The sequence below is a fragment of the Carassius auratus genome, chromosome 46 (genome assembly GCF_003368295.1).
Source record: "Carassius auratus strain Wakin chromosome 46, ASM336829v1, whole genome shotgun sequence".
Classification (NCBI taxonomy): Eukaryota; Metazoa; Chordata; class Actinopteri; order Cypriniformes; family Cyprinidae; genus Carassius; species Carassius auratus.
Window position 1 is genome coordinate 6,133,643 of NC_039288.1, and position 25,738 is coordinate 6,159,380.

At 39.6% G+C, this 25,738-nt stretch overlaps 1 protein-coding gene across 3 annotated transcripts in view; it reads right to left on the reverse strand.

The window, feature by feature from the left end:
• The window catches only part of LOC113063986 (amyloid-beta A4 precursor protein-binding family B member 3), a 38,309-nt gene that overhangs the window by 7,045 nt on the left and 5,526 nt on the right, over window positions 1–25,738 (reverse strand). For 2 of the 3 annotated variants that reach the window (XM_026234459.1, XM_026234458.1), the window contains 10 exons: window positions 20,444–20,631; window positions 20,276–20,346; window positions 16,845–16,896; window positions 11,277–11,423; window positions 10,826–10,953; window positions 9,942–9,947; window positions 3,088–3,202; window positions 2,817–2,904; window positions 2,622–2,705; window positions 1,845–1,960 (listed from right to left, as the gene is read on the reverse strand). In XM_026234459.1, coding sequence (XP_026090244.1) covers window positions 1,845–1,960; window positions 2,622–2,705; window positions 2,817–2,904; window positions 3,088–3,202; window positions 9,942–9,947; window positions 10,826–10,953; window positions 11,277–11,423; window positions 16,845–16,896; window positions 20,276–20,346; window positions 20,444–20,631 — 995 coding nt within the window. The remainder of the gene's footprint in view (window positions 1–1,844; window positions 1,961–2,621; window positions 2,706–2,816; window positions 2,905–3,087; window positions 3,203–9,941; window positions 9,948–10,825; window positions 10,954–11,276; window positions 11,424–16,844; window positions 16,897–20,275; window positions 20,347–20,443; window positions 20,632–25,738) is intronic. The other variant, XM_026234460.1, reaches the window with a different exon arrangement.

Genomic DNA, 25,738 nt, shown 5'->3' on the forward strand with positions numbered 1-25,738 from the left:
GGTCATCACTGGCAGTGTGAAAGTGCCAAATCTAGCGACCAGGGACCAATTGCAGGAACACTTTACCCCTGTATTTGCCGGAATGGCAGTTTGAAAGGGGCTTTAAATGTACTGCTACAAAAATGAACTCTTCTCTAATTAATTCATAGAAAAACCTTTCTTTGAATGAACACACATTGTATATTGTATTTTTGTCTTGTTTATGTTTAATGCATGCTTGTGGTAGAACTACTCCTTCATGTAATTTTACCTATATGTAATCTTGCCATGTTTAGTATCTATAATTTCATCTTCTGATGATCTTAACGAGAGTGTATATTATATGTTGATACCTATGCAACATATTAGTGTTCTAAGAATCCTTACTAGTTTCAACTTCTAATCCAGTTATATATGCATATTACCAGGCTTTCATACAAAGGGTTGTATAACTCCCCAGTATTTCCAAACTCCCACTTGGAATTTTAGCCTTTCTCATTGGACAAACCCTTCCTAAGAGGCATGATCCGTCTTAAGACTTTAAAAAGGTCCAGACGCAGTTCTGCCTCCTATGTCTGAATCTGCTTTCCTTTCTTCTGTTAAGAGTATGTGAGCTAGAATTCTTGGACCCTTAAGCCTGCACCAGGCTTCATGCGTTGTCTTTCCATTCACCAAAGATCTTATGATCTAAGCTGATGTCTCTCTTAGCTCTTTTCCACTGGGAAGAAACTCCCAATCACCATCAAGTCAGGACACCTATGGATATCATCATTCTTCAAAACTGGAAGAAAGTTTCTCGCGATTCCTTCACCACCGAACCTCCAAACCATCAAGACTTTGCATCCAGATGCTCATTCCAGGACAAGGAAATGCAAGTATCTTACATTAAACTAAACGAAACAGAGGTTTAGTATAAGCAATAGACCCCGTTACAAACGGCGCTGATAGTTTTACTCACAAGGTTAACTGACTCTTTTCACAGCTTCATTTTCTGTTTTTCCTGATGGTATCATCCATCAAATCTCATTTGCCCTTTCCCTTGTATGAGTGATTGAGTGTATGTTTGTTTGTTAGACTACTGTATTTTCCAGACTATAAGTTGCACTTTTTTTCATAGTTTGGCTGGTCCTGCGACTTATAGTCAGGTGCGACTTATTTATCAAAATTAATTTGACATGAACCAAGACAAATGAACTAAGAGACATGAACCAAGAGAAAACATTACCGTATACAGCCTTCTTGGTTCTAAATAAATGCTACTTATAGTCCAGTGTGACTTATATATGTTTTTTTTTTCTCACCATGACGTATTTTTGGACTGATGCGACTTATACTCAGGTGCGACTTATAGTCCGAAAAATACGGTAGTTTGCATTAGTGTTTAGTTAATACAAATTATATGAGTTACTGATTCTGCCTTAAGACAAATCAATGCCTCTTTGCGATTCTGATTTTGCTACTTGCTCTAATGCATTAATACTGTGTTAAAGTATTTTCTATGGCCACGGAAATATCCTTTCTTAGAGTTAATATGGAATTGCGCTAAGGGTTCGCTGGACGAACAGATTAGTTGATGGCAATTTAATTCTGCTAAAGTTACTACTGGCAGCTCATATAAATAATTGTAATTAATAATAATTGGGGTTGTTGTTAAATGTGAGCCAAATTCATCACAGTTAAAAGAACCAAAGACTTAGACTACTTCAGTCTGTGTGCATTTAATTTAATACACAAGTTTCACAATTTGATATGAATTACTGAAATAAATGAACTTTTCCATGACATTCTAATTTATTGAGATGCACCTGTGGCCTGTTAGTGTATAGAGTTCACTAAAAAGCTTCAATATTAGTAGATATTCTCACCTTTCCTCTCCATAAAGACAGAACTGTATCGGACACATGGATGACTATCGGCTCCCACTCATCTCTGTCTCTGGAGTGCATGATGCTCTCAATAGCTCTGTTCAACACTTCCATTCCTGTCAGCATATACAAAAGGAAACATAATCGCAAACCCCATACAATATTTCACAACCAGGGTCATATTTGAAGGCCATGAATTTCTTTGAAATTTAAGCTAGGGTTTCCAGGTCTCTATACATTATCCACCAAACTAACGATTAACCTGGTTTAAAAACATGGATTTAGATATTAATCTTTAATAGCCGACTTAAAAAAACTGGTCTTCAGTGGTAAAGTCTTCACTCCTAAAATGTCCGATACTAGCTCTAAATTGGATCCACAATCTGTTGTAAACCTGTACACATATTTGACACTTCGAAAATGTTTTAAATGTGACATTTAATTCAAACTTGAGGTCCAGGATACTATCATATGCCAAGCATGAAGTATTTTGTCTTAACTAGAGTACTTTAAGAGGATTAGAGAGCTTATACTCAACAAATACAAATGCAAATACAAATACTCTACTCTCTAGCCAGTTACAGCTTTTAACAACACACAAAAACAAAAGCAACACCTTTCATGCAAAACATGTCCTATTATAGCTTGGATTGCAAATTCAAGTGCAAAACCTTCAGTGGCTCTATGTTTTAAAAGGAAGCCACAACTAATTACAAATACTCATTCATAAAGCGTAACATGCTTATTGGGTATCTGTATGGCCCAAATCCCATTTACCCATTGCTCTGGATACAGGCAGGTTTCCAATGTACTCCACTTCAAACTTCTGCACCCTTTGCCTCACTGCTTCCAGGAAGTCAACTGGAATGCACACAAACACCTCAAGTCTCATGAAAAAATATAATAGTAGAGTCAATTAGCCATTAGATTTATAGAGATGCCACTTTCTCAAAAAGACTGCAGAGGTCATACCCTGGCGGGGCAAGTCCTCTGGGGAGATACTCTCCATGGTGAGAGAACGGGCCATAGAGGGCTGCAGAGCTGCCTTCTCTGCCATGATCTGTGGAAACAGACCATTGACAATCATGTAAAGCTGTAATCTACTCTCTTTGAAATCTGTCTATTTTTAATATGAAATTATGTTAATTTATGTTTAAATTAGGTTTATCATAATTAAAATTGTTTATGCTAATGTTAATTATTAATAAATAAATAAAAATTACACAGGATTGTGTGATCTTACCTTGGAGCACATCTCATGAAGGGCAGATGCAATGGTCTTGGCTGGAGCGTTGCAGCGAAACACATGGCACTTGAGCATGCAGGTGTCTTTATCACTGGCTACAAAGGCAAAGTCCCTAAAGCAGACCAGAATAATGGAGTAAATTCTTGTCAGAGTGTTTCATGCTTATTCCAACATCCTGTTAGAAACACTAAACATATACACACATAATATTCACAATTTAATACAGCCCTATAATCAATAACATGAATAAATGTATGGTCATGAAAAGGAAGGTTAAGGAAGAAAAAGAGGTTTTCGCAATGAAATATGTATTTATTTTATTTGTAATCAAATATTTTTATATTTTATTTCCATACCTACAATACACAGACACACACACACAAAAATATCAGGCATAACATTATGACGACCTTCCTATTATTGTATTGGGGTTGTATTGGTTAGCAGCAGATTCTTTAATGGGGTCATATGATGCAATTTCAAGTTTTGTGTTACAAACTCTTGGTGCATAAAGAAGATCTGTAAAGTTGCAAAGACTAAAGTATGAAACCCAAGGAGATATGTTTTATAAAAATTAAGACTTGTCCATACCCTCCTAAAACCCACATGTCTATGACACTGTGTGGGAAGATTTACACAGCCAAAAAGTTCATGTAAAGAAAGAAGGCTTTAATTCTAACTTTAGTATTGTTGCTGGCATCGCTGCCATGTAGTGGTGACACTGTGTGTTTCATTGTGAAAGTGAAACTACTTTGTTTAGTCTTCCAAAAGTGGACACAACCAGAAATCAGTGATTAAGTTGTATTTACAACATTGTTGAACGTTGTTGCCACTGATGATTCAAACACTAGTTTTAAGCAGTGTAGAGTAGCGCTTGTTGTTTGTTGTTTCTCCAATCACAAATGCAGACATGGTTTTATGTTTATGCATTGCGATATGCAGCACAACATGTAAAAAAAGACAGTATAAGTCATTATAATCAGTAATTGTCTCCACTGGATGCAACAAATGCCTCATTTGTATTGGTGCCTCATCGCGCCGGGACACGGCATCACAGTATGGTAACATTTCTGTCACATGCTTGAGGAATTTGGCCAGTCACAACACACTGGATAGCTGGCCAATCAGCGTACTCCTCACTTTTCAGACCGATGAGCTTTGTAAAAGTTTACACGTTTCAGGCGGGGCATAGAGAAGAAACAATAATGTACAGTATGTGAAAAATAATGTTTTTTTTTTTTTTTTTTTTTACCTTAAACCACATAAACATTTCACACCATTTTATTAGACCAAATACACAAAATAATGTAATTTTTTAGCAACGTCATATGACCCTTTTAAGTAAGTGGGTGCATGGTGGGGCCTCCATGGATCGGACTTGTTTGTTCAGCACATCACACAGATGCTCGATTGGATTGAGATCTAGGGAATTTGGAGGCCAAGTCAACATCTCATACTCGTTTTTGTGCTCCTCAAACCATTCCTGAACCATTTTTACTTTGTGCCAGCATGTATTATTCTGCTGAAAGAGGCCACAGCCACCAGGGAATACCGTTTCTACATGGTCTGCAACAATGCTAAGGTAGGTGAAACGTGTCAAAGTAACATCCACTAGGAATGCAGGACCCAAGGTTTCCCAGCAGAACATTGCCCAAAGCATCACACTGCTTATGTGGCCATAGTGCATCCTGGTGCCATGTGTTCCCCATGTAAGTGAACACACCCGGCCATCCATGTGATGTAAAAGAAAACGATTCATCAGACCAGGCCACCTTCTTCCATTGCTCCGTGGTCCAATTCTGATGCTCACGTGCCCACATTTGGCACTTTTGGCAGTGGACAGGGGTCAGCATGGGCACCCCGACTGGTCTGCAGCAATGCAACAAACAGTGGTGTACTGTGTTTTCTGACACCTTTCCATCAGAACCAGCATTATTTTTTGAGCAATTATAGCTACAGTAGCTCATCAATGAGCCTTGGCTGTCCATGAGTTCACCACCGTTCCTTCCTTGGATACTGACCACTGCAGACCGTCAACACCCCACAAGAGCTGGAGTTTTGGAGATGCTCTGACCTAAGCCTTCACAATTTGGCCCTTGTCAAATTCGCTCAAATCCTTAAGCTTGTACATTTTTCCAGCTTCTAACACATCAACTTTGAGTGCAAAACATTCACTTGCTGTCTAATATATCCCACCCTCTTACAGGTGGCGTGATGAAGTGATTATCAGTGTTATTCATTTCACCCCAAAGTAGTCAGTAGTCATATTGTTATGCCTGATTGGTGTGTGTGCATATGTAAAGTATATATAAAGTACTGTGCAAAAGTCTGAGGCCACTAGTATTTTCACCAACAAAAAATAGTTTTAAGTAAGTTATTTCTATGTTTTGCTGTAGTTTGTTAGTAGGAAATATCAGTTTAGATTTCCAAACATTACTTTTTGCCATTAAATGTAATAATCCAGTGAGATTTTTGTTTGCAAAAAGAGTCTGACAGCAGCTTGTGCTCCACACAGAGATCTGATCTCATCATCATCCAGTCTGTCTGAGACAGACTTAATCCAGAAAAACAGTGGCAATGTCTTTAAAACTCTTCAACCTGCAAAGCTACAGTACTGTGCAAAGTTTTAGGGATCTGTGTAAAAATACTGTAAAATGAAGATGCTTTTTTCCTAGGTGCACTTGAGTATTGTTTGTTCATGGAAGCTTTGCAGGTAGGTTTCTTGTAGTGTCTTGGAGACATTGCCACAGTTCTTCTGGATTTAGTCTGTCTCAGTTTCTTCATGTTATTCCAGACAGACTGAATGATGGTGAGATCAGATCTCTGTGTGGAGCACAAAATCTCAGTAGCTTATTACAATTAATGGCACAAATAATGTTTGGAAATGTAAATTGATATTTATTACTTACACACTAGAGCAGTGGTTTTCAACCTGTGGGCTGCGACCCATGGTATTGCATGTGGGCTGCCAATTACTTACTTAAATAATAAATAATAATATTGTTAATATATGTAAAAATGTCATAACATAGCATCATTTCATATAATTAAATAACAAAAAATAAATACTAAACTGTTACTATGCTTCCACTATTTGAACTATTTATATAAACCACCAATTTATCTTTTTATAACATTTTTGGGTGTACCATCCCTTTGAGTAATTTATCGTAAAGTTTTTTTTAACAATTATTATTTTTAAAAGTATGCTGAATGCACTTCTTTTTCACAAGAGTCTTGAGCTTGCTAAAACTCGTCTTGCATTTTTGAGTTATTTTAACTACTATTATATTCTGTATAATAGAATCAATTCTTAATTTGATACTTAAAGGGAGGGTGAAATGCTATTTCATGCATACTGAGTTGTAGGTTTGAAGGAGTATTTTTGTTCCAAAAAATACCTCTTCCAGTTTGTCACAAGTTTCGGAAAGTTTTTTTCGAGCGCGCGCTCCCGTAGAGCAGAGCAGAGACATTTACTGATCAGAGCGATAGACCGAAATGTCACAAAAGAAGTGTGTTTTTGGTTGCCAGGGCAAGGCAACCCTGCACAGATTACCAAAAAGAAAAACAGCATTAAGGGACCAGTGGATGGAGTTTATTTTTACAGAGCATCAACGGAGTTGTGCAAGTGTTTTTGTTTTATTCCCTGCATTTCGAAGATGCTTGTTTTACAAACAAGGCCCAGTTTGACGCCGGATTTGCGTATCGTTTATTTCTTAAGGATAATGCAGTCCCAACGAAAAAGGTTCACGATCGTGTGTTGGAACCGCAGGCGGTGAGTAAAACTGCTTCAAATATCTCTGTGTTGTTAACTTAGCTATCGGCGCGTAAGCACATCAAGTAAACAACATGCAATGTTGTCATCAAACTGCACTTTCCACATGTACACCTTAAAAAAAAAATATAAATAAAAAAAAAACACATAGAGACGTCGTTGCTGCTGCTGGTCTTGTTAAATTTCAGCCTCTGGATCTGATTCTGGATCATAAATATACGGCTGAATCTGACGGTTAGCCATGGTTTGTTTTGGATGATGTTTTTTTCCTCACGGTAATGTCCCAGCTTCCAAACGCTCTCAACGCAAAAGCCTACTCGCGCTTGTGATTCTTTAGCTCCGCCCACAAGTCACGCCTCCAGGCGCTCGTGTTTTTCCGGGAAAAAATGGTACAGACTATCTTTCTCTTATAAATATAATAAAACTTCACTCTATAGGTACTCAAGATTAACAGTATATTGAGTGAAAACGAGCATTTCACCCCCTCTTTAAACTCCAATGTGGCACCATGATGATTAAGTTGTATATGACTTTGCCATAAGCATGCCGAAAGGCCACAGCCTTCTAAGAATAGGGCTGTAAAATGCTAAAATAAAAATTCACTACAAGCTGGATATGACACTTGTCGCCTTGGTATTTACAAAGTAATGCTAAACCATCTCTAATCTCTCAACCTAACTTGTTGTTCAATAAACATCAACCTTGTTGTTCAATTCACATCAACCTTAGAAAGTCTCTCTTAGGTGACTTTACTCGATAGTATTAGATGTCAGTGTTCTATAAATACAGCTCGATCTGCATTTCTGGGTAGTATAATTTTGCAAAATGCAATGCAGAGGAGAAGGCCTACTGTGCCTCCATCAAAGATAATCTTTAATTCATGAATATTACATTGGAGAAATAGAAATAGAAGCAGTGGTGCTTCATATGACGTGTGGCTCAAGCTCACACAGCATACTGAAGCTTGGGAAATCTAGTACTCATTTACTTTCATTTTTTTAAGAGAGAACATGCTAGTCATACTAACTTGCACATAGCTGGCGCTATTTAGACTGAAAGGGTATATTTTTGGATTTGCATCTGAGCACATTTTCACATCTTACAAAATTAGATAAGGTTTAAATGTTTCTCATCTAGCAAAAACTATTTCTCATTGGTAAATTGCCAACATGCTCTACTGATGGTCCCATTACAAACTAGTGAATCCCCCCCTCTGTTCAAACTATTTAAATAAATCCCCGCAATTAGGCTTTGACTGGATCATCATCAGAATTTATTAATTGAATATTGATTGAACTCAGGGGAAGGTGTTTCTGGAGACATGCAGAGCAAAGCAAACATTTAAAGGTGCATCTAAATAAATAATAAATTAGAACGTCATGGAAAAGTTCATTTATTTTAGTAATTAAACTCAAATTGTGAAACTTGTGTATTAAATAAATTCAATGCACACAGACTGAAGTAGTTTAAATCTTTGGTTCTTTTAACTGTGATGATTTTGGCTCATATTTAACAAAGACCCACCAATTCACTCAACAAATTAGAAAATGGTGACATGCCAATCAGCTAATCAACTCAAAACACCTGTAAAGGTTTCCTGAGCCTTCAAAATGGTCTCTAAGTTTGGTTCACTAGGCTACACAATCATTGGGAAGACTGCGGATCTGACAGTTGTCCAGAAGACAATCATTGACACCCTTCAGAAGGAGGGTAAGCCACAAACAGTCATTGCCAATGAAGCTGGCTTCTCACAGAGTTCAGTATCCAAACATGTGAAAGTGTGGAAGAAAAAGATGCACAACCAACCGAGAGAACCGCAGCCTTATGTGGATTTTCAAGCAAAATTGAAGAGAATTTTCAAGAATTTGAGTGAACTTCACAAGGCATCAAGAGCCACCACACACAGATGTGTAAAGGAATTTGGCTACATTTGTCATATTCTCTTATTAAACCAATCCTGACCCACAGACAACGTCAGAGGCCTGTTACCTGGGTTAAGGAAAAGAATAACGGGACTGTTGATCACTGGTCCAAAGTCCTCTTTTCAGATGAGAGCAAGTTTTGTATTTTAATTGGAAACCAAGGTCCTAGAGTCTGGAAGAAGGGTGGAGAAGCTCAAAGCTCAAGTTGTTTGAAGTCCAGTGTTCGGTTTCCACAGTCTGTGATGATTTCGGGTGCATTGTCATCTGCTGGTGTTGGTCCATTGTTTTTTTTTTTTTTAAAACCAAAGTCACTGCACCCATTTACCAAGATGTTTTGGAGCACTTCATGCTTCCTTCTGCTGACCAGCTTTTTGAAGATGCTGATTTCATTTTCCAGCAGGATTTGGCACCTGCCCGCACTGCCTAAAGCACCAAAAGTTGGTTAAATGACCATAGTGTTGGTGTGCTTGACTGGCCAGCAAACTCACCAGACCTGAACCCCATAGAGAGGAAAATGAGAAACAAGACACCAAACAATGTAGATGAGCTGAAGGCCACTGAAAAAAGAAACCTTGGCTTCCATACCACCTCAGCAGTGCCAGAAACTGATCACCTCCATGCCACACCGAATTGAGGCAGTAATTAAAGCTAAAGGAGCCCATACCAAGTACTGAGTACATGTACAGTAAATGAACATACTTTCCACAAAGCCAACAATTCACAAATTTTTATTTATTTTTTGTCTTCATGAAGTATTATAATTTGTTGAGTGAATAGGTGGGTTTTTTGTTCAATCTGAACCAAAATCATCACAATTAAAAGAACCAAAGTCTTAAACTACTTCAGTCTGTGTGCATTGAATTTATTTAATACACAAATTTCACAATTTGAGTTGAATTACTGAAATAAATGAACTTTGCCATGACATTCTAATTTATTGAGATGCACCTGTAAATAATTTTATTGTCATCAGTTAATCCAAAATATTTTTTCCACTTTAGTATAAATTACACAACCTGAGATGAAGCAAGACGGTACAGGAATGAAAGAAAACATGGCTAAGGGGTGCTACTTCATGGACCATGATGGAACTCAGACATCATGAGACATGTTTTCTAGGTCTAATTGAATTAAGAAAAAAGTGCAGTTATTACCTGTCTCTGTTTTCAAGAGTGGTGGTTTAAAAAAGAAATAAAGGAAAAAAGGTTAATAATAGTTAAAATAACTCAACAACATGAGAAGCGTTTTAGCAAGCTCAAGACCCTTGTAAAAAAGAAGTGCATTAAGCATACTTTTAAAAAGAGTACTTGTTAAAAAATAATAATAACAACTTTAAAATAAATTCCTTAAAGGGATGGTAAACCCAAAAATGTCAGTTCTGTCATCATTTACTCACCCTCACGTCTTTCCAAACCTTTTGCATTTTTTTTTTTTTTTTGCTGAATACAAAAGGTATTTTGAAGAATGTTGATTAGATATGGGTATGATGACAGAATTTCCATATTTGTGTTGATTATCCCTTTAAGTGTCTTTTATTACATTGTTATTACATTATCTGCAAGTACATAAAAAAAAAAAATGTTCAGTATATGAAGTACAGTACAACTGCACATTCAATTTGGGGACACAAGTGCACTTCTTTTTCACAAGGGGAAAAAGCTACAGCTTTTAAAACAACACACAAATCAAAAACAAAAGCAACACATTTCATGGAAAAAAATGTCCTATTATAGCTTGGATTGCAAATATTCCCCTTCTGTGTCTTTGTGTTTCACAGGAAAGCCACAACTAAATTCAAGACAGCTATACTGGGCTTCACTCTAGCTGTAAATAAAAAAAGCTCTATATTTTCAAAGACCTGCCCATCATTGAATAAGGAATTATGACTGTACTGGCCATTTTCCAAACTGAAACATTTCTGTTAAAGTGTTGTGAACAGTCTCTGTAGAAATACAAATTAATCTATGATACCATTGAAAATGTAAAAAAATAAGAAATTTTAGACCCAGAAATAGAACAAGTGTATAGGTCAGTCTACCTGCCATTATTGCAGCCTACCCCCCATACACGGATGTTGATTATGGGCTGACGATGTATGAGGCTGCGGTCCACAGGGTCCATTAGACTGAGAGTGTCTTTCTTGAGCACCATTATCATATCCTGACCCTGAACACACACACACATACACATGTATGATTTGAATAGTTACCATGACCTTCTGTGAGAGCTAAGCTAACTGTGCTTAGCTGAGGTAATTTAAAATAATGCAAACTGGAACATAAAATAGTGCATAAACCTCATGTAACTTGCTAATGGGTAATTGACCAAAATATATACTTGGCAATACTCAGCAGTATGTAACAACAGCACATTAGTACTTCTATTACACCTGTCTAAATTAATCCAACGGACCTCCAAGGACACTGGTGTGCCCCAGCTAAGCACACCTAATCTATTCTAAGTAATTTATGATCTCAGGCTGTTCTCACCTCTCCCCAGGCACCCACTGAGTCCCGGCCCTCTGCTTTGCTATGAGAGAGCTGCTGAATACAGTTGTTCACTGCAAGACTACTTTTACCAGGGGTGAGTTCCTCTTCAGGGATTTCAACCCATCCCAGCGAGCGCACAGCAAAACACTGAAAGACAAATGAAGAGTTTTTCCTAACATGATAATTAAAAAAAGTAAGCTGTAAGGTACACTGTAATGTTTAAATTCACATTGTGAGATAGAGACATAATTATAAGAGATAAAGTCACAACTGTGATAAAGTAAAATTTTGATATCATAATTTTAATAAATACATTTGCAACTACAATAAATAGTCACAACTACCAGATATAAAGTCACAACTATAAAATGTTTTAGGAAGTAGTCATATTTTGATATTTAAAGTCACAAGTGTGAAATATAAAATATAAATATCCATTTGTGAAATATGTAGTCACACAATTACAAGAAATAGTCAGGATTACAGGAAATAGTGATATTGTGATATTTAAAACCAAAACTGTAAAATATAAAGATTCCATTATGACATACCATCAGCAAACAAAAGGAGACAACACAGGTAAATGCTGGTCTAACAGTTTATTTAGCGGCTTCAGGAGAGGAGCAATCAATGATCACATGTGATATAATATAGTAGATAATATTGAACAAAGATTTAAGCCCCTTTCACACTGGCCTTTGGTCCCGGAAAATTCCCAGATCGCCTTCTGTGTGGACGCTAACACATCCCGGGACTGATTCCGGGATCGATCCTCGGTTGGGGACCTATGGGTTGGGGACCTAGTAACATTGATGGGTTCAGTCCTGGAACGAGCTCTGTGTGCACAAAAGCCAGAACCAATGGCATAATGCACATTACTGTGACTGTTTTACCAGGTGTTTGGAAGGCAGATCAATGTTTGGGACAAAGAAATATGTATAAAATGTAATGAAGCAGAAATCAGTTAGCTACTCACTATCCACGCTGAAGCTTAGATCGTTCGCCATCTTAAGTGAAAGTTAACTTGCCTAGCGTTTTAAACTCATGCATTACACGTCACATCCTGATGTCACGTGTCATTACAGAACCTTAAGGTGTTTATGCATGCTCAGATTCTGGGAAATCACTGGCAATGTGAATGAACCAAAATATAACGTATAATATAATTACCTTTGTATTATCCAGAATCTCCATGTGAAAAGGGCTTAAGATGAACAGAGGTTGCTTTACAACAGCAAGACCAGACATTGAGGTAATGATGGGAAGATGGCTTTAAACTGTGACTTGATTGGTGCTGACAGGTGAAGTGCATCAGAATTCTGGTGATTGTGAATGAGTGGGTGGAACTGAAGGATCTGTCATAGCTGGTGACTCTGTGAGTACCTCCCCACTATGGGTGGCTCCAGATGCCCACATGATGCGGCAACAAGGAAAACCATGGCTCCTGAGTGCAGGACAGTCAGGATTAAGAGTGTCGAACTCCATCAATAGGACAGGTACAAGGATGTCACCTATGATCTCTCTTCTAGGACATATCCTTCCCAATCAACAAGATATTCTGGATGGCTGTTTGGTTGTGTTGTTCCTAGGGTTAGTGAATGGATTGAGGAGGGAGACATGAAAGGTAGGTGCAATGCTGTAGTGAGAGGTTAAGTCAAGTTGGTTAGTGACATAATTTATCTGCCTTCTGATAGTGAAGGGAGCTATATAGCGGGGATTCAGCTTATGACTAGGCAGTCAGAGATGGATGTTCCTGGTGGAAAGCCAGATCTTTTGACCCAGATGGTACTGGGGAGCATTGGAGTAGTGAGTATTACCCTGGCTTTTACGTCTCAGAACTCCCTTTTGCTGGTGGACATGTGCTGAGTCCCGACCCTATTCACAGCTGGAAGGTCCAATGGCTCACCTGACCAGGGAAACGGGGGTTGCTGGAAGGCAGGTATGCACTGGAAAGGTGTCAGGCTGGTAGTACTTTGGCATAGGGAGTGCATACTCTGCCCAGGGCAGGGAACAGCTCCAGATGTGCTGGTAGCCATGGCAGTAGGATCTCAGGTATATCCCAATCTCTTGGATCTTACACTTAGTCTGGCCATTAGTTTGGTGATGATATCCAGATGATAAACTGAAAGAAACTCAGAGGAATTTGAAGAAGTCTTGCCAGATGCTGTAGATGAACTTTGCCCCACGGTCTTTGTGTGGCCTAAAGTTATGGAAGATATATTGAAAGATTATGTGGTCTCTGAGGTCTCGGAGGTGGTGTGCAGTGCTTTCAGAGGTATCAGTTTGCTGGCCTCTGAGAATCTGTCTACGACCATCAGGATGCAGGTATGGGAGTTGGAAGGAGGAAGATCAGTCACAAAATCCAACCTTGTGGCAGATGTTAGGCAGTCTTGAAGATGGCGCAGACTGAGCAGCTCTTGGGAATTGGGAGAATTCCCAAGCCATGTTGGGCCACCAGTGGTGATTTTGGTGGAGTGAGAGGGTTTGCTGGCTGCCTGGGTGTCCAGATCCCAGAGAATACTGTCTAAAGTCCAGAAGGGTTAGATGTAAGGATGATGGAAAGTGACGGTAAAATTGAAGCAGGTGTAGAATAAAGCACATGGCACATGAATGGAGGATGGGAGGCTCTCCGTGACATTGGGACAGGAATGCTCCTACCCTGAATGTGGAAGCATCTACTTCGACAATGAAAGTAAGTTGTTGGTCTGGGTGTGCCAGAGTAGGGCTACATAAGGCTGCCTTGAGCTGATGGAGAGCGTTTAATGGCATCAGATATCCAGGTTGGAGACTTGGGTTTATTACTAAGGAGTGAGGTGAGAGGTGTACAGATCAGGCTGAAGTTGGAGATAAATTGGCGATATATATATTGGCAAAACCAAGTCTGATGACTTGAACCTTCCTCTGGTCCATGTGAATGCCATGATGGTGAGTTATGTAACTGAGAAATGGGACGGTATCATGGTGCAACTCACACTTCTCCAGTTTAGTTACAGATGGAGCTCCCTTAATTTCTGACGGACCTGTGTCATGTGGTGGTGATGTTTGACCAAGTTCCGGAAGTAGATGAGGATGTTGTCGATGTACATAATCACAAAGCGGTGGAGGTACTCCTGGAACACCTTATTCATGAATCCCTGGAACACTGAGGGTAAGCTGGAGAGGCCATATAGCATCACTTGATATGCATAGTGGTCGGATGGTGTTAAAAATGTGGTCCTCCATTCATCGCCCTTGTGTATTTGAAGATGCAAGCCCCACATAGCTGTTTTTTTTGGGTGGCAGGGACCAGAGGAAGTGGATACCAGTTAATACTGGTTAAAGTGGAGATGGGGTGGTGATGGCGCAGTGGATAAGACACATGCCATTGGTCGGAGAAACCTGGGTTCGAATCCACTGGTTGACACCAATGTGTCCCTGAGCAAGACACTTAACCCCTAGTTGCTCCAGAGGCGTGCGACCTCTGACATATATAGCAATTGTAAGTCAGCTAAATTAAAAAATGTAAATGTAATTGACCATCTGTGAAATCAGGACCCAGCAATCAACACATTTACCAATGAAAATAAGCTGCAGTTGTTGAAGTAGAAGGGCAGATGAACCCGTTTGAGAGCCTCCTCAATGTACTCCTCCATGGCCTTCTGTTCCAGGCAGCAGGTCAAATGCACAGTCCCATGGCCTATGGTTACTCCATGCCTACCTGCTTGATGAAGACATCCTCATTTGCCCTGTAATCATATTACAGTGGAATCTCTGGAGCTTCTGAGGGGTAGAACAAATAGCCACCTTACTTGTCGTGGATGATGGTTGTTCTATGGAAGGTCCACATGATTTCTCAACAGAATATATACAGCTTTGGATGCAACCATCACTCCATTGTAGGATCATACCAGTGTTCTACTTAACCTCAGGGGAATGTTCAGTCAACCGAGAGTGTCCAAGTTGAGTCCAGTACCAGAAAGGAGAAGTCTTCTTGATTTAGACAACTGATGTGGATCGTGATGGTGGGTGAGCAGTACTAGATTTTGCCTTTGCCCAGCTGTTTTCTCAGTATATTGTGAATGATTAAATGTTGAGAACAGGTTTTCCCCTAGAGGTTGAGTTGTCAAAGAAGGTTCAGCGAGAAGTTCCCAGCAGATCCTGAGTCGAGCAGGGCTTGCATTGAAATAGATTGCTTGGCAGTGGTTACCAGTATGGTAGTACAAGTTAATGGAGCAATCATGGGTTGTAACTGAAGGATACTCACTGCTGGGCATGGTGAACAGGCAGGTCAAGTGCATATCAGATGCCCCACTACTCCACAGTACAGACAGAACATGTTATTCATTCTCTGTTGATTCTCCATACGAGTGAGATGGTAAGAATCAGCTTGCATCAGTTCTGGTGCTGGAGGTGATAGCCACTTGTTGCCACTAGTGTGCGGAATTGCAGAGTGTAGTCACTCACAGTGGTTTGGCCTTGGCGTAGCCAGAAAAGTTAATTGTTGATGGACAGATCACTATCTGTCTGGCCAAAAATCTCTTTGAAGTGGATGGCAAAAGCTGTGAGCGAGTTGGTTATCAGGCCATTGACATCCCATTTGGATTGTGCCCATAGCAATGTGCGTCCACTGGGGAATAGTTGCAGTTGCATCTCGAAGAAGAAATCCACTGCTTTCCTCCTCCTAACCAATTAGCCACTAGACGGGCCATGGGACTGGCAGAGGCAGATAGTGAAGGAAAGGTGATGAGAGATTAAAGGGCTTGATGAATATCATGCACAGAAACGATTCTTGACTCATGAATCAGTCATTATCTGGCTCGGTGTTCATCTTCAGTTCTCTCTTCCCAGCAGTTCAGTCAGTGTACTGTTTAAGTGAATAAATTTCTCCGGGACATTGGTTTGTTTGAACTCAGAGGGAGTGTCAGTCACATTAAAAAAGTTAACAGCTCAAGTCATTTGTGGATTAATGCGTATTGGAGACACAAACCATTTAAAATGATTCAGTTCGATTTGGTGAACTGGTTCAAGAAGATCCGGTTACATCGAATGATTAGTTCGCGAACCTGATATGACAAACTGCTTAGTTTTGAACTCTCTCACAACAGACACGGAAGAGAAGACCATGCTGAATAAAGTCGTAGTTTTTGTACATTTTGGACCAAAATGTATTTTCGATGCTTCAAAAATATTCTAAATGACCCTCTGATGTCACATGGACTACTTTGATGATGTTTTTCTTACCTTTCTGTACATGGACAGTATACCGTACACACAGTTTCAATGGAGGGACGGAGAGCTATCGGACTAAATCTAAAATATCTTAAACTCTGTTCCGAAGATAAAAGGAGGTCTTACTGGTTTGGAACGACATGAGGGTTATTAATTACATAATTTTAATTTTTGGGTAAACCAACACTTTAACATACCCTTATTGATGCTCCTTTCCAACTCTGACCTTTCACCTTCAGTGGTTACTTCATGATGTGCTCTGATTTTTGTGAGACACAGTGACTAATAGCAGAGAAAACTAATAATTTATTATTCTTTTTTATTTTAACTGTATTAGGGCATCACACAGCAAGATTCTACCTTGGAGTCGGGATCCATGCTGGCACAGAAATTCTCTTCCTGCCATGAGGGCCTGAAGCAGAGCAAGAGAGCACATCATTATGATAATGACTCATAATTAAATACTGGGCTCATTTGAACAGGAAAAGGAAAAGCAATACAAATTAAGCATTGAGGTGCTGAACATTTGGTTATTTTTATGTTTGGTGTTCTATTGAAAGCACATTCATCTATGCTCTAGAAAAGGCTATTCAGAACGCTGGGGTATTTTGTCTTGTTAACAAGAAATAGCTCCTATAATTATACCGCTCAGCTTTGTGCATAGATTCTTAAAAACGAGTCACAGCATTTTGAGTATACTTCCTTCCTATAATGAACAATGGTCTCGCAGAGAAAATTATGTAGTACAGAGCTATAAAATGAAAAGCCCTTGACTGGGTCTTGTCTCAATAAAATAAAAATGAATAATTACATTCACCAGAATAATATTTAAAACATTTGTATCTGAGTACTGTTATTGATATTGTTGATTTATTCTGAAAGTCTGGAGGGCACACTTTCAACTTTCCAAACTTCCTTCATCTCATGAGAAACAATAATAAAAATAATAAAAATAAATGAACATTTATTAAAGCTAAATAATATATTAAACACATTAAGCTAAATGTTTAATTTAACTGAAAAATAAATTATTCACTTTTATTCTGCTCAAGTACACAAACAGTGCTCTTTATATACTGAAGACAGAAACTTAATGCACCAGAATCTAATGTTGCCCTCTGCCATGTTACACTGCCTCAAGGTGCTGACAAAATAAATGAAGGTGATTGCATTCCCTGTTGCTGTCAACAATTACCAAACAACTTAGCAGCAACCAATCTCAGCTCGCCAAACAAATTCAGCAGAAAGGTCAGTCAGTGACAAACCTGACACTTAATAAAGGCCTGTTCCAGCCTGTTAAATGAATGTGTGTACAGTATTTTGTCCTTCAGTGGTAAAGACCATGTTTAGCACCACAAAATGACAAGAAACTATTCTTATTGTTCTTATTGTTAATTCCCCAGGTAAGTGCTCACTTTTGTTCGAGCATTAGTGTGACTGGGGCCTCATGGCCTGGTATCAGAGTGTTTTGGAGGTTAGCCAAAGACAAAATAGCCTATTTTACTCTCCATCTCACAGTTGTACTGGCAACACCTGACTGGCTGTCTAAAGCAGGGCTGCTTTCATCATTTCCACTAGCAGCCAGTCGAAACTGACATCTGTTCACACAGCCCCAGGTGGGTAATATCATCTTCAGTAATAAGAATGTGTTGGTTCAATTAAATGTCTACTAGCTTCAATATTTATGCTTCTATCACCAAATAAACCACTATAACACTTAACTGCTCCACTAAGGTGTCGGCCATCTTGAAATTTCAATTGGCTCAGACAATTTTCTTGTCAAGTGACCCATGGAGACTGCTCATGGCAATTTTCACGGTTGTATCATAAACTGAACGATTCTGCCAAACATAAGCACTTAGCCGCTCCACTAATTGAGGACAACACAAATGGGGAAACCAAGATAATTTTTTGTTTTTTCATTTCCATAGCACCAGAAGGAGAACTTGGCCTAGCTTGTGTTTGTGTCTGGCTACTAAACTGTGCCAGAGTTTTTTGTACATTTTTATTTTTTTGCATAAAAAATTTACACAGCCAATGGCTAATGTGCTACTACACCCAGCACATTGAATCAATTGCAATAGTTTAGTTATGGATACATTTTACGAAATCATTTTGTTGCTGTGGACACAATTTAACAAATTAATCAGTAGTATAAAAAACTTCTGGTTAAGGCGCTGGAAGCAAAAAAAAATGTGGGTGGGCCCAACATAGTGTACTGTAAGTAACTGTAATTCAGTGCTGCAACAAAGGCTATATGATTTGACTGACGACACTCTGAAAAGTAAACAGGCATATGCAATGTATTAGAGATGGTAAAAATGAGTATATGCAATGTATTAGAGATGGTAAGAATGAGTGGGTCCGATAAAATTTGGTCTTATAAAAGTGGGTGGATCTTGTCCCACCCATATTCAATGGTTCTAATGCCCATACCCTAATGACTTCCATAAAATGTATGCAGATACATGGACACTGTTTATCTGTTTACACTGTGCTTTGGAATACTTCATTCTGACTGATCAAACATGGCATGGTCGGTGTGGTAAAAAAACTGACCACTGAACAGCATAAGTGAGCATAGGAAAGCTGTTTTTTTTTACTTTGTTAACTTCACCCCAAATGTTTCACCTCAAATTCCTCAGGAGACATAAAAATTGACATTAATGAGACTGTCAACATATAATATTGCTAATTACTGGGGTCTTTTTCTCACAAGAAAAAGCTGCAAAACAGATTTAAGTAATAATTGCTCTCCATTAAATCTCACTGATATTATGAAATGTAAGGGAAAAAAAATTAATTATATCTAAATTAAGACAAAAAATGTATTATGAGTCAAAATTATAACTGAATACATAATTTATTCATTATAACAAGTTGGTTTACTACGGAGACCCATGCATGACATGCAAGAAAAAATAAATAAATTATGAGCACGATTTACTAATTCGTTCCCTCAATATACTAAAACGTGCACACGATTACTATTGCATTCCCTCGATTTACTATAGCGTTCCTCGATTTGCTAAATCGTGCACACTATTTAGCAAATCGAGGGACCGAATTAGTAAATTGTGCACACAATTTATAAATCGAGTGAACGAATTTAGCCCACTATTTTTTCATGCATGTCATGTGCAAGGCTCCGTAGTTTACTGGTTTTTACCCTACTATATAAAAATAAATAAATAAATAAATAAAGCCTGTCTTAACCCATTTTGTGTTGTTTGTAAACCAATTAACTAACTAATTAGTAACTAATTTGTGCTGCTCTTGGTGGATTATGTTGATTATCATGGAAATGATCTGGGGTTGAGCTCTCACTCTAATTTTCTCTGTTTAGTAAATCTATCCCTAGAAATAAAATATATTAATATATAAATAAACAATAATTGATATCTCATCTCATTGGTTATTGATATTTTTAAAATAAAATAAAAGATGTCTGTTGTAGCACTCTATAGTCTCTTTGTTCCCACATGATAAAATATTTTAACTAAGTCAAGATGCCGTGTAATAAGTGCAATTTTTTACAATCATTCATTATCAAACAACCATTTATATCGAAACTGGAATATTATTCCTAACTCTTACAATTAGAGGAAAATTGCTGATAACAAGCACATTTTATTCCAACAAGGATGTTAACTAAGAACATTTCCAACTTGGTTAAATCACATTAAGATTCACACACTTTGCTTTACAGTATTTAATGTCTAGTTTCAGAGATATATCTTGCAGCCTGTCCTCAGCTGTACAGTCACAAGGCACAGGTGTGATTTCCTCACCTTTCACTCAGAGAGGGCAGAGGGTTTTCTGTCAGTCTGCCTCCTGATTCCCGCCTGCCATCTGCTGCAGTCTGAAGAAATCATGAGTAAAGAGACAGCTAACAAAGACATTCACAAACCCACATGAACACACACATACACACACACAAATAGATCAGAGAATCTCACCTTGATCTTACTGGCAGTGATGCCGTTAATGGCATTTTGTTCCTCCTCTGTGCTGTAGGAGGGATGCTGCCACTGTGTGGTGCCTGTGGGCACGTGCCAGTAATAGGTGCCAGTGCTGTCACGTATAGTGCGCCATCCTGGAGGCAGATCTGAGTCCAGCTCTAGACTCTGTTCGTTCCATATGTTATCTGCACAGAGATTGCATTTCTGGATTAATCTGCATCTTAAATTATATGTTATTAGCATTGCACATGCATACTAAACTTGTGGGCAGCACACACAGGTCCTTGTAAAAGTGCTATATTACAATTCCCACCAAGTAACACAGAGCCAGCAGCCTTCACACACACACTGAGATTCAGTGAGACATACACACCCCGAGGTACGGTCACCGTGCTCAGATCTACTCATGAGAGACAGACCAGGCCCTAATCTGCCCACATGACATACAGCCTAAAATTAGGTCAAAACTAAAAGCTTCTCTCTCTTATTAAAAAGGGGCTGGACTAATGTTCATTTCCATTATCTTTACCCCGTCTCTAACAGACATTTAATATAGCTTTGGTCAAATTTTATATACACCTTGCAGTATCTGCAAAATTCTAAATTATTTTACCAAGAGGGATCATACAAAATATGTGTAATTTCATAATTAGTACTGGTCTGAATATGATATTTTACATAAAACATATTGTCCACAAAACAAAATAATAGCTTATGTTCTAAAATTGACCCCATTTAAAAGTTTACAAATGCTTGGTTTTTAATACTGTGTGTCATTACCTAGATGATTTTTGTTTTGTGATGGTTGTTTATGAATCCCTTTATTATTGCTAAAAATTCTCCAGGTCCCATAAATTCTCTGTTTTTACAGTTTCTTTTGAGTATTTGAACCTTTTCCATCAGTGACTGTATAATTGTATAATGAGACTGAATAACGGGATCCATCTTTTCATCAGTTGTGGTGACCAGAAATGCAGATTAAAAGATATGGTGAAAATTCTTTAGAAATTATCAGATGGAATTTTGTTCTGTATATTTTAAGTAAGAGTTAAATAACCATATGATTCATGATGAATAAGAGTTCATCCACACAGTCCACAAATTGTTCACAAAAAAAAAAAAAATTAATTTGTACATTATATAGCTCATTATTAGTAAATTATAAAATGTATCCTTTTTACTTAAAAAACAAACACAGTACAGTACAGTACAGTACCGTAAAATTACATTTACATGCAAATTTAAATGTTCTAGATTTTCTCACTTTATATGGTAAGATAGCTTATAACCAATTAGCAGATTTTTACTGTAGCATTTACAAATTATTTTCCTGTTAAAATGAAAGTTTTTACAGCTTTTATGTGTGTCAAAGTGATCTTGTCATGTCTCCTGATGATTTAGTACTTCAGACATAGGCATAGGGCTACTGGAAGAATGGCAAGAAGGAAAGAGCAGCTGTGTCTGCTGAATTATATTTGCCTAAATTTATCTCTAGCCTAAGAGAATCATTTAACACAATGCATCTGGAGAGCTCTGTCCACTCTCACAAATCACACAATGCAGAGGGCTGGAGGGGATGTCTGGGGAGAAAACAACACTGTAAATGTGTGTGTGGTACTAGAACGGGGTCCGCAGTTACACAAGATTGCTTGGACATGAGTATAAGAGTTGCCTCTGACATTCAATGACAGCAAGACACAGAAAGACAGACAGAGTGTCTTATAGAGACATATGACATGGGTCTCATAGCCATTTGCACATTATTTTTCATCAGCCTTTAAAATTACAGCAAAAAAAAAAAATTGCTTTGCTAAAGTGGTTTATTGTCTATTGTCAAGGGTTAAGATGATGATGTGTGTGAATTATTGTTGATTTCCTAAGAAAACGTTTAGCAACTGCAATATAGCGACTGTGATTGTTTGTGTAAGTGTCTAATTTGGTGTAGGAAACCATCACGTTAAGTCTGCCAGTGTTGACAAAATCTGATATATGCTCATTATTTGGCACACTGCATCACAGAGGTAGGTTTGTACATTTCCTGCAGAGTTCTGCTTGGGTGTTTGCCAGGCCTTATGTAGTTGCTAAAGTGCTCTGAATGTTTTTTTATCATGTTATTTTGCAGTCATCAGGGTGTTCTGAATGATTGCAAGGGCATTGTTAGTTGGTTGCTTACAAAAAAACTCTCTCACTTCCTCTATAGCATGAACAAAATCTTAGAAAAAGAAATAGCACCTCTCCTCAAAAAGATTTATGAGTTGGCGTCAAACCTATTAAAACTGTGTCAAGGTTGGTAAACCGTGATCTCGGGGTGTTTACACTTTGTGGTGAATTCTGTGTGTTCCGCGTCTGCACTGATTACTTGGACGTCTCCGTTAATTGTATCAGCAACAGCTGCCACTCATTACTCATCCACTATATAATGGCTTGTCTCACGTCTTGAGTTTGTGAGATCGTTGTTTAATGTTCGATGTGGTTCCCCTGTTCGTTTGGCTCTCAGTGTTGTTTGCGTTTGGATGTCTGTGTTTCCCTAGAACCTTATCCACTCTCCGCACGTTCACTCAGCCACGCACACTTACCTTCAGCTCTATTTCCCGCAGTTCCTGTGCCACTCTCTCCTGCTGCCTACACGTCGACGTCATCCGGATTACTCACCTTCTCTCCGCTATCTACTGGATTCCTCACCTCTTCACCATCACCCTGGATTATCGTTGTCTCATCGTCTCTGTTTGTTTGTGTACTCAGATTCATATCTTCCCATTAAAACTTGTTAACTCACATTTGCTTCCAGACTGTCCTTTCACCCACTGTCACATAACGATCTCACCCCCATGGAAGCAGTGAGCACCAATACCCTCACCGACTTCATGCACCACAGTGTCAAGAGAATGGATCAGCAGCAGGAGAGCATCTCGAACACAGGATGCGCTATCCAAGCGCTGGGGGCATAGGTGTCCGAGCTCACCCAGCAGATCCATCAGCTCACGTCTCCCACTGCGCCCATCACACCACCTGTGCCGTCCGTCCCCCGAGAGATTCCCCAGGACCACTTCCGGCCAGAGCCGCGACTTCTGGCACTGGAGAACTGTTCGGGTGAGCCAGCGTTTTGTAGAACCTTTATAACCAAGTGTTCGATGCATTTCGCCCTACAGCCCCGCACTTTCGCTACTGAGGGGTCTAAAGTAGCGTTGTCTGTCTGGCAAGGCTGTCTTATGGGGGACGGCGGTGTGGGAGAATCAACACCCGTGTTGTGCCTCGTTCCACACCCTATCAGAAGAGATGAAGAGAGTCTTCGACCGGGCCGCGACAGGCAGGGTCGCCTCTCGGAACTCCGGCAAGGATCTTCTTCCATCACCGACTACTCCATCGAGTTCTGCACCGTGGCGGCCGCGTGCCAGTGGAACGAGGCGGCGCAGTGGGATAGATTCCTGCATGGGTTATCCGACCGTGTTGAGCAGGAGATCTACCTCCTCGAGCTGCCCCCTACTCTCAATGGACTAACTGAACTGGCGTTACGAGTTGATGCAAGGTTTAATCAGGACTGTGCTTGTACTGCGGAGGCTCTGCTCATAACACCTACTCATGCCCGGTAAAAGAGTCAGCCCGACAGTAAATCTGAGGCTACTATCGGGTGGGATCTCCGCTGAGAAGTCCTCACCAACATCATCGACCCTTCTTCCGGTGAGACTGCGGTGGAGGAATCAACATCATGAGTGTCAAGCCCTTCTGGACTCCAGATTATAATTTCATTATAATTTAATTGATTCCTCACTTGCACATCACCTGAACATTCCTATCCTTTCTGTGTCTCTCCCCATCCATGTCACCGCACTCAACGGCCAGGAACTGCCTCACGTCATGCACCATACAGAACCCATCACACTTATCACGTCTGGAAACCATCAAGAAACCATATCCTTTTTTCTCATGGACTCCCCTGTTGCTCCCATTGTTTTAGGTCACCCCTGGTTGTCCAAACATAATCCACGAGTGGAATGGGGTTCTAACACTGTCACACTGTGGAGTGAAAGTTGTCATGAGTCTTGTCTGGTTTCTGCTTGTCCTGTTGTTCCTGTTTCTGTCACGTTTTTGCCAAACGTGCCCGTTGAGTATCTGGAGCTGAAGGAAGTGTTCAGTAAGTCCCGTGCTGCTTCTCTTCCTCCGCATCATCCCTACGACTGTGCCATAGACTTAGTGTCAGTTAAGTCCCTGCCTAAGGGCAAGTTATACTCTCTTTCTATTTCTGAGAGGGAGGCCATGGAGAAATATATTTCTGATTCCTTAGCCTCTGGGTTCATCCGTCCTTCCTCTTCTCCAGCGGGGGCGGGTTTTTTTTTTGTGGGTAAGAAGGATGGTTCGCTGCAACCTTGCATTGATTACCGAGAGTTGAACAACATTACTATTAAGAATACTTATCCTTTACCACTCATGTCTTCAGCTTTCGAGAGGTTGCAGGGAGCATCTATATTCACAAAAATTGGATTTACGTAATGCTTATCATTTGGTCCGCATCAGGAAGGGGGATGAATGGAAAAGCCTTTAACACCCCTAGAGGGCACTTTGAGTACTTGGTGATGCCGTTCGGGCTCTCCAACTCGCCCGGGGTTTTTCAAGCACTCGGGAATGACATGTTGAGAGATATGGTAGAACAGTTTATATATGGCTACCTGGATGACATACTGATTTTTTCTTCATCTCTTCAGGAACACGTTCAACAAGTCAGACGAGTGCTCCAGAGGTTACTAGAGAATGGACTTTTTGTCAAGGCGGAGAAGTGCGTATTCCATGCACAGTCTGTTCTCTTCTTAGGGTATATCGTTTCGTCCGAGGGAATACGTATGGACCCTGACAAAGTTAAGGCTGTGATAGATTGGCCATCTCCAGACTCCCGTAAGGCCCTACAGTGGTTTCTGGGGTTCGCCAATTTCTATCGACGTTTCATTCGTAATTTCAGCCAACTAGCCTCACCTCTGACAGCCTTGACCTCCCCCAGTACTCCGTTCAGGTGGTCTGATGCAGCTGGGGCTGCGTTCACTAACCTCAAGAACCGCTTCGTTTTGGCTCCCATCCTTGTGACCCCTGTCCCACATGGCAGTTTGTGGTGGAGGTCGATGCGTCAGAGGTGGGGGTAGGAGCAGTGTTGTCCCAACGTGCTGCTTCGGACGATAAGGTACACCCTTGCGCATTTTTTTTTTCACATCGACTATCTCCTGCCAAACGTAATTATGACATTGGCAATTGAGAGTTGTTGGCGGTCAAATTAGCGTTAAAGGAGTTGCGCCACTGGTTGGAGGG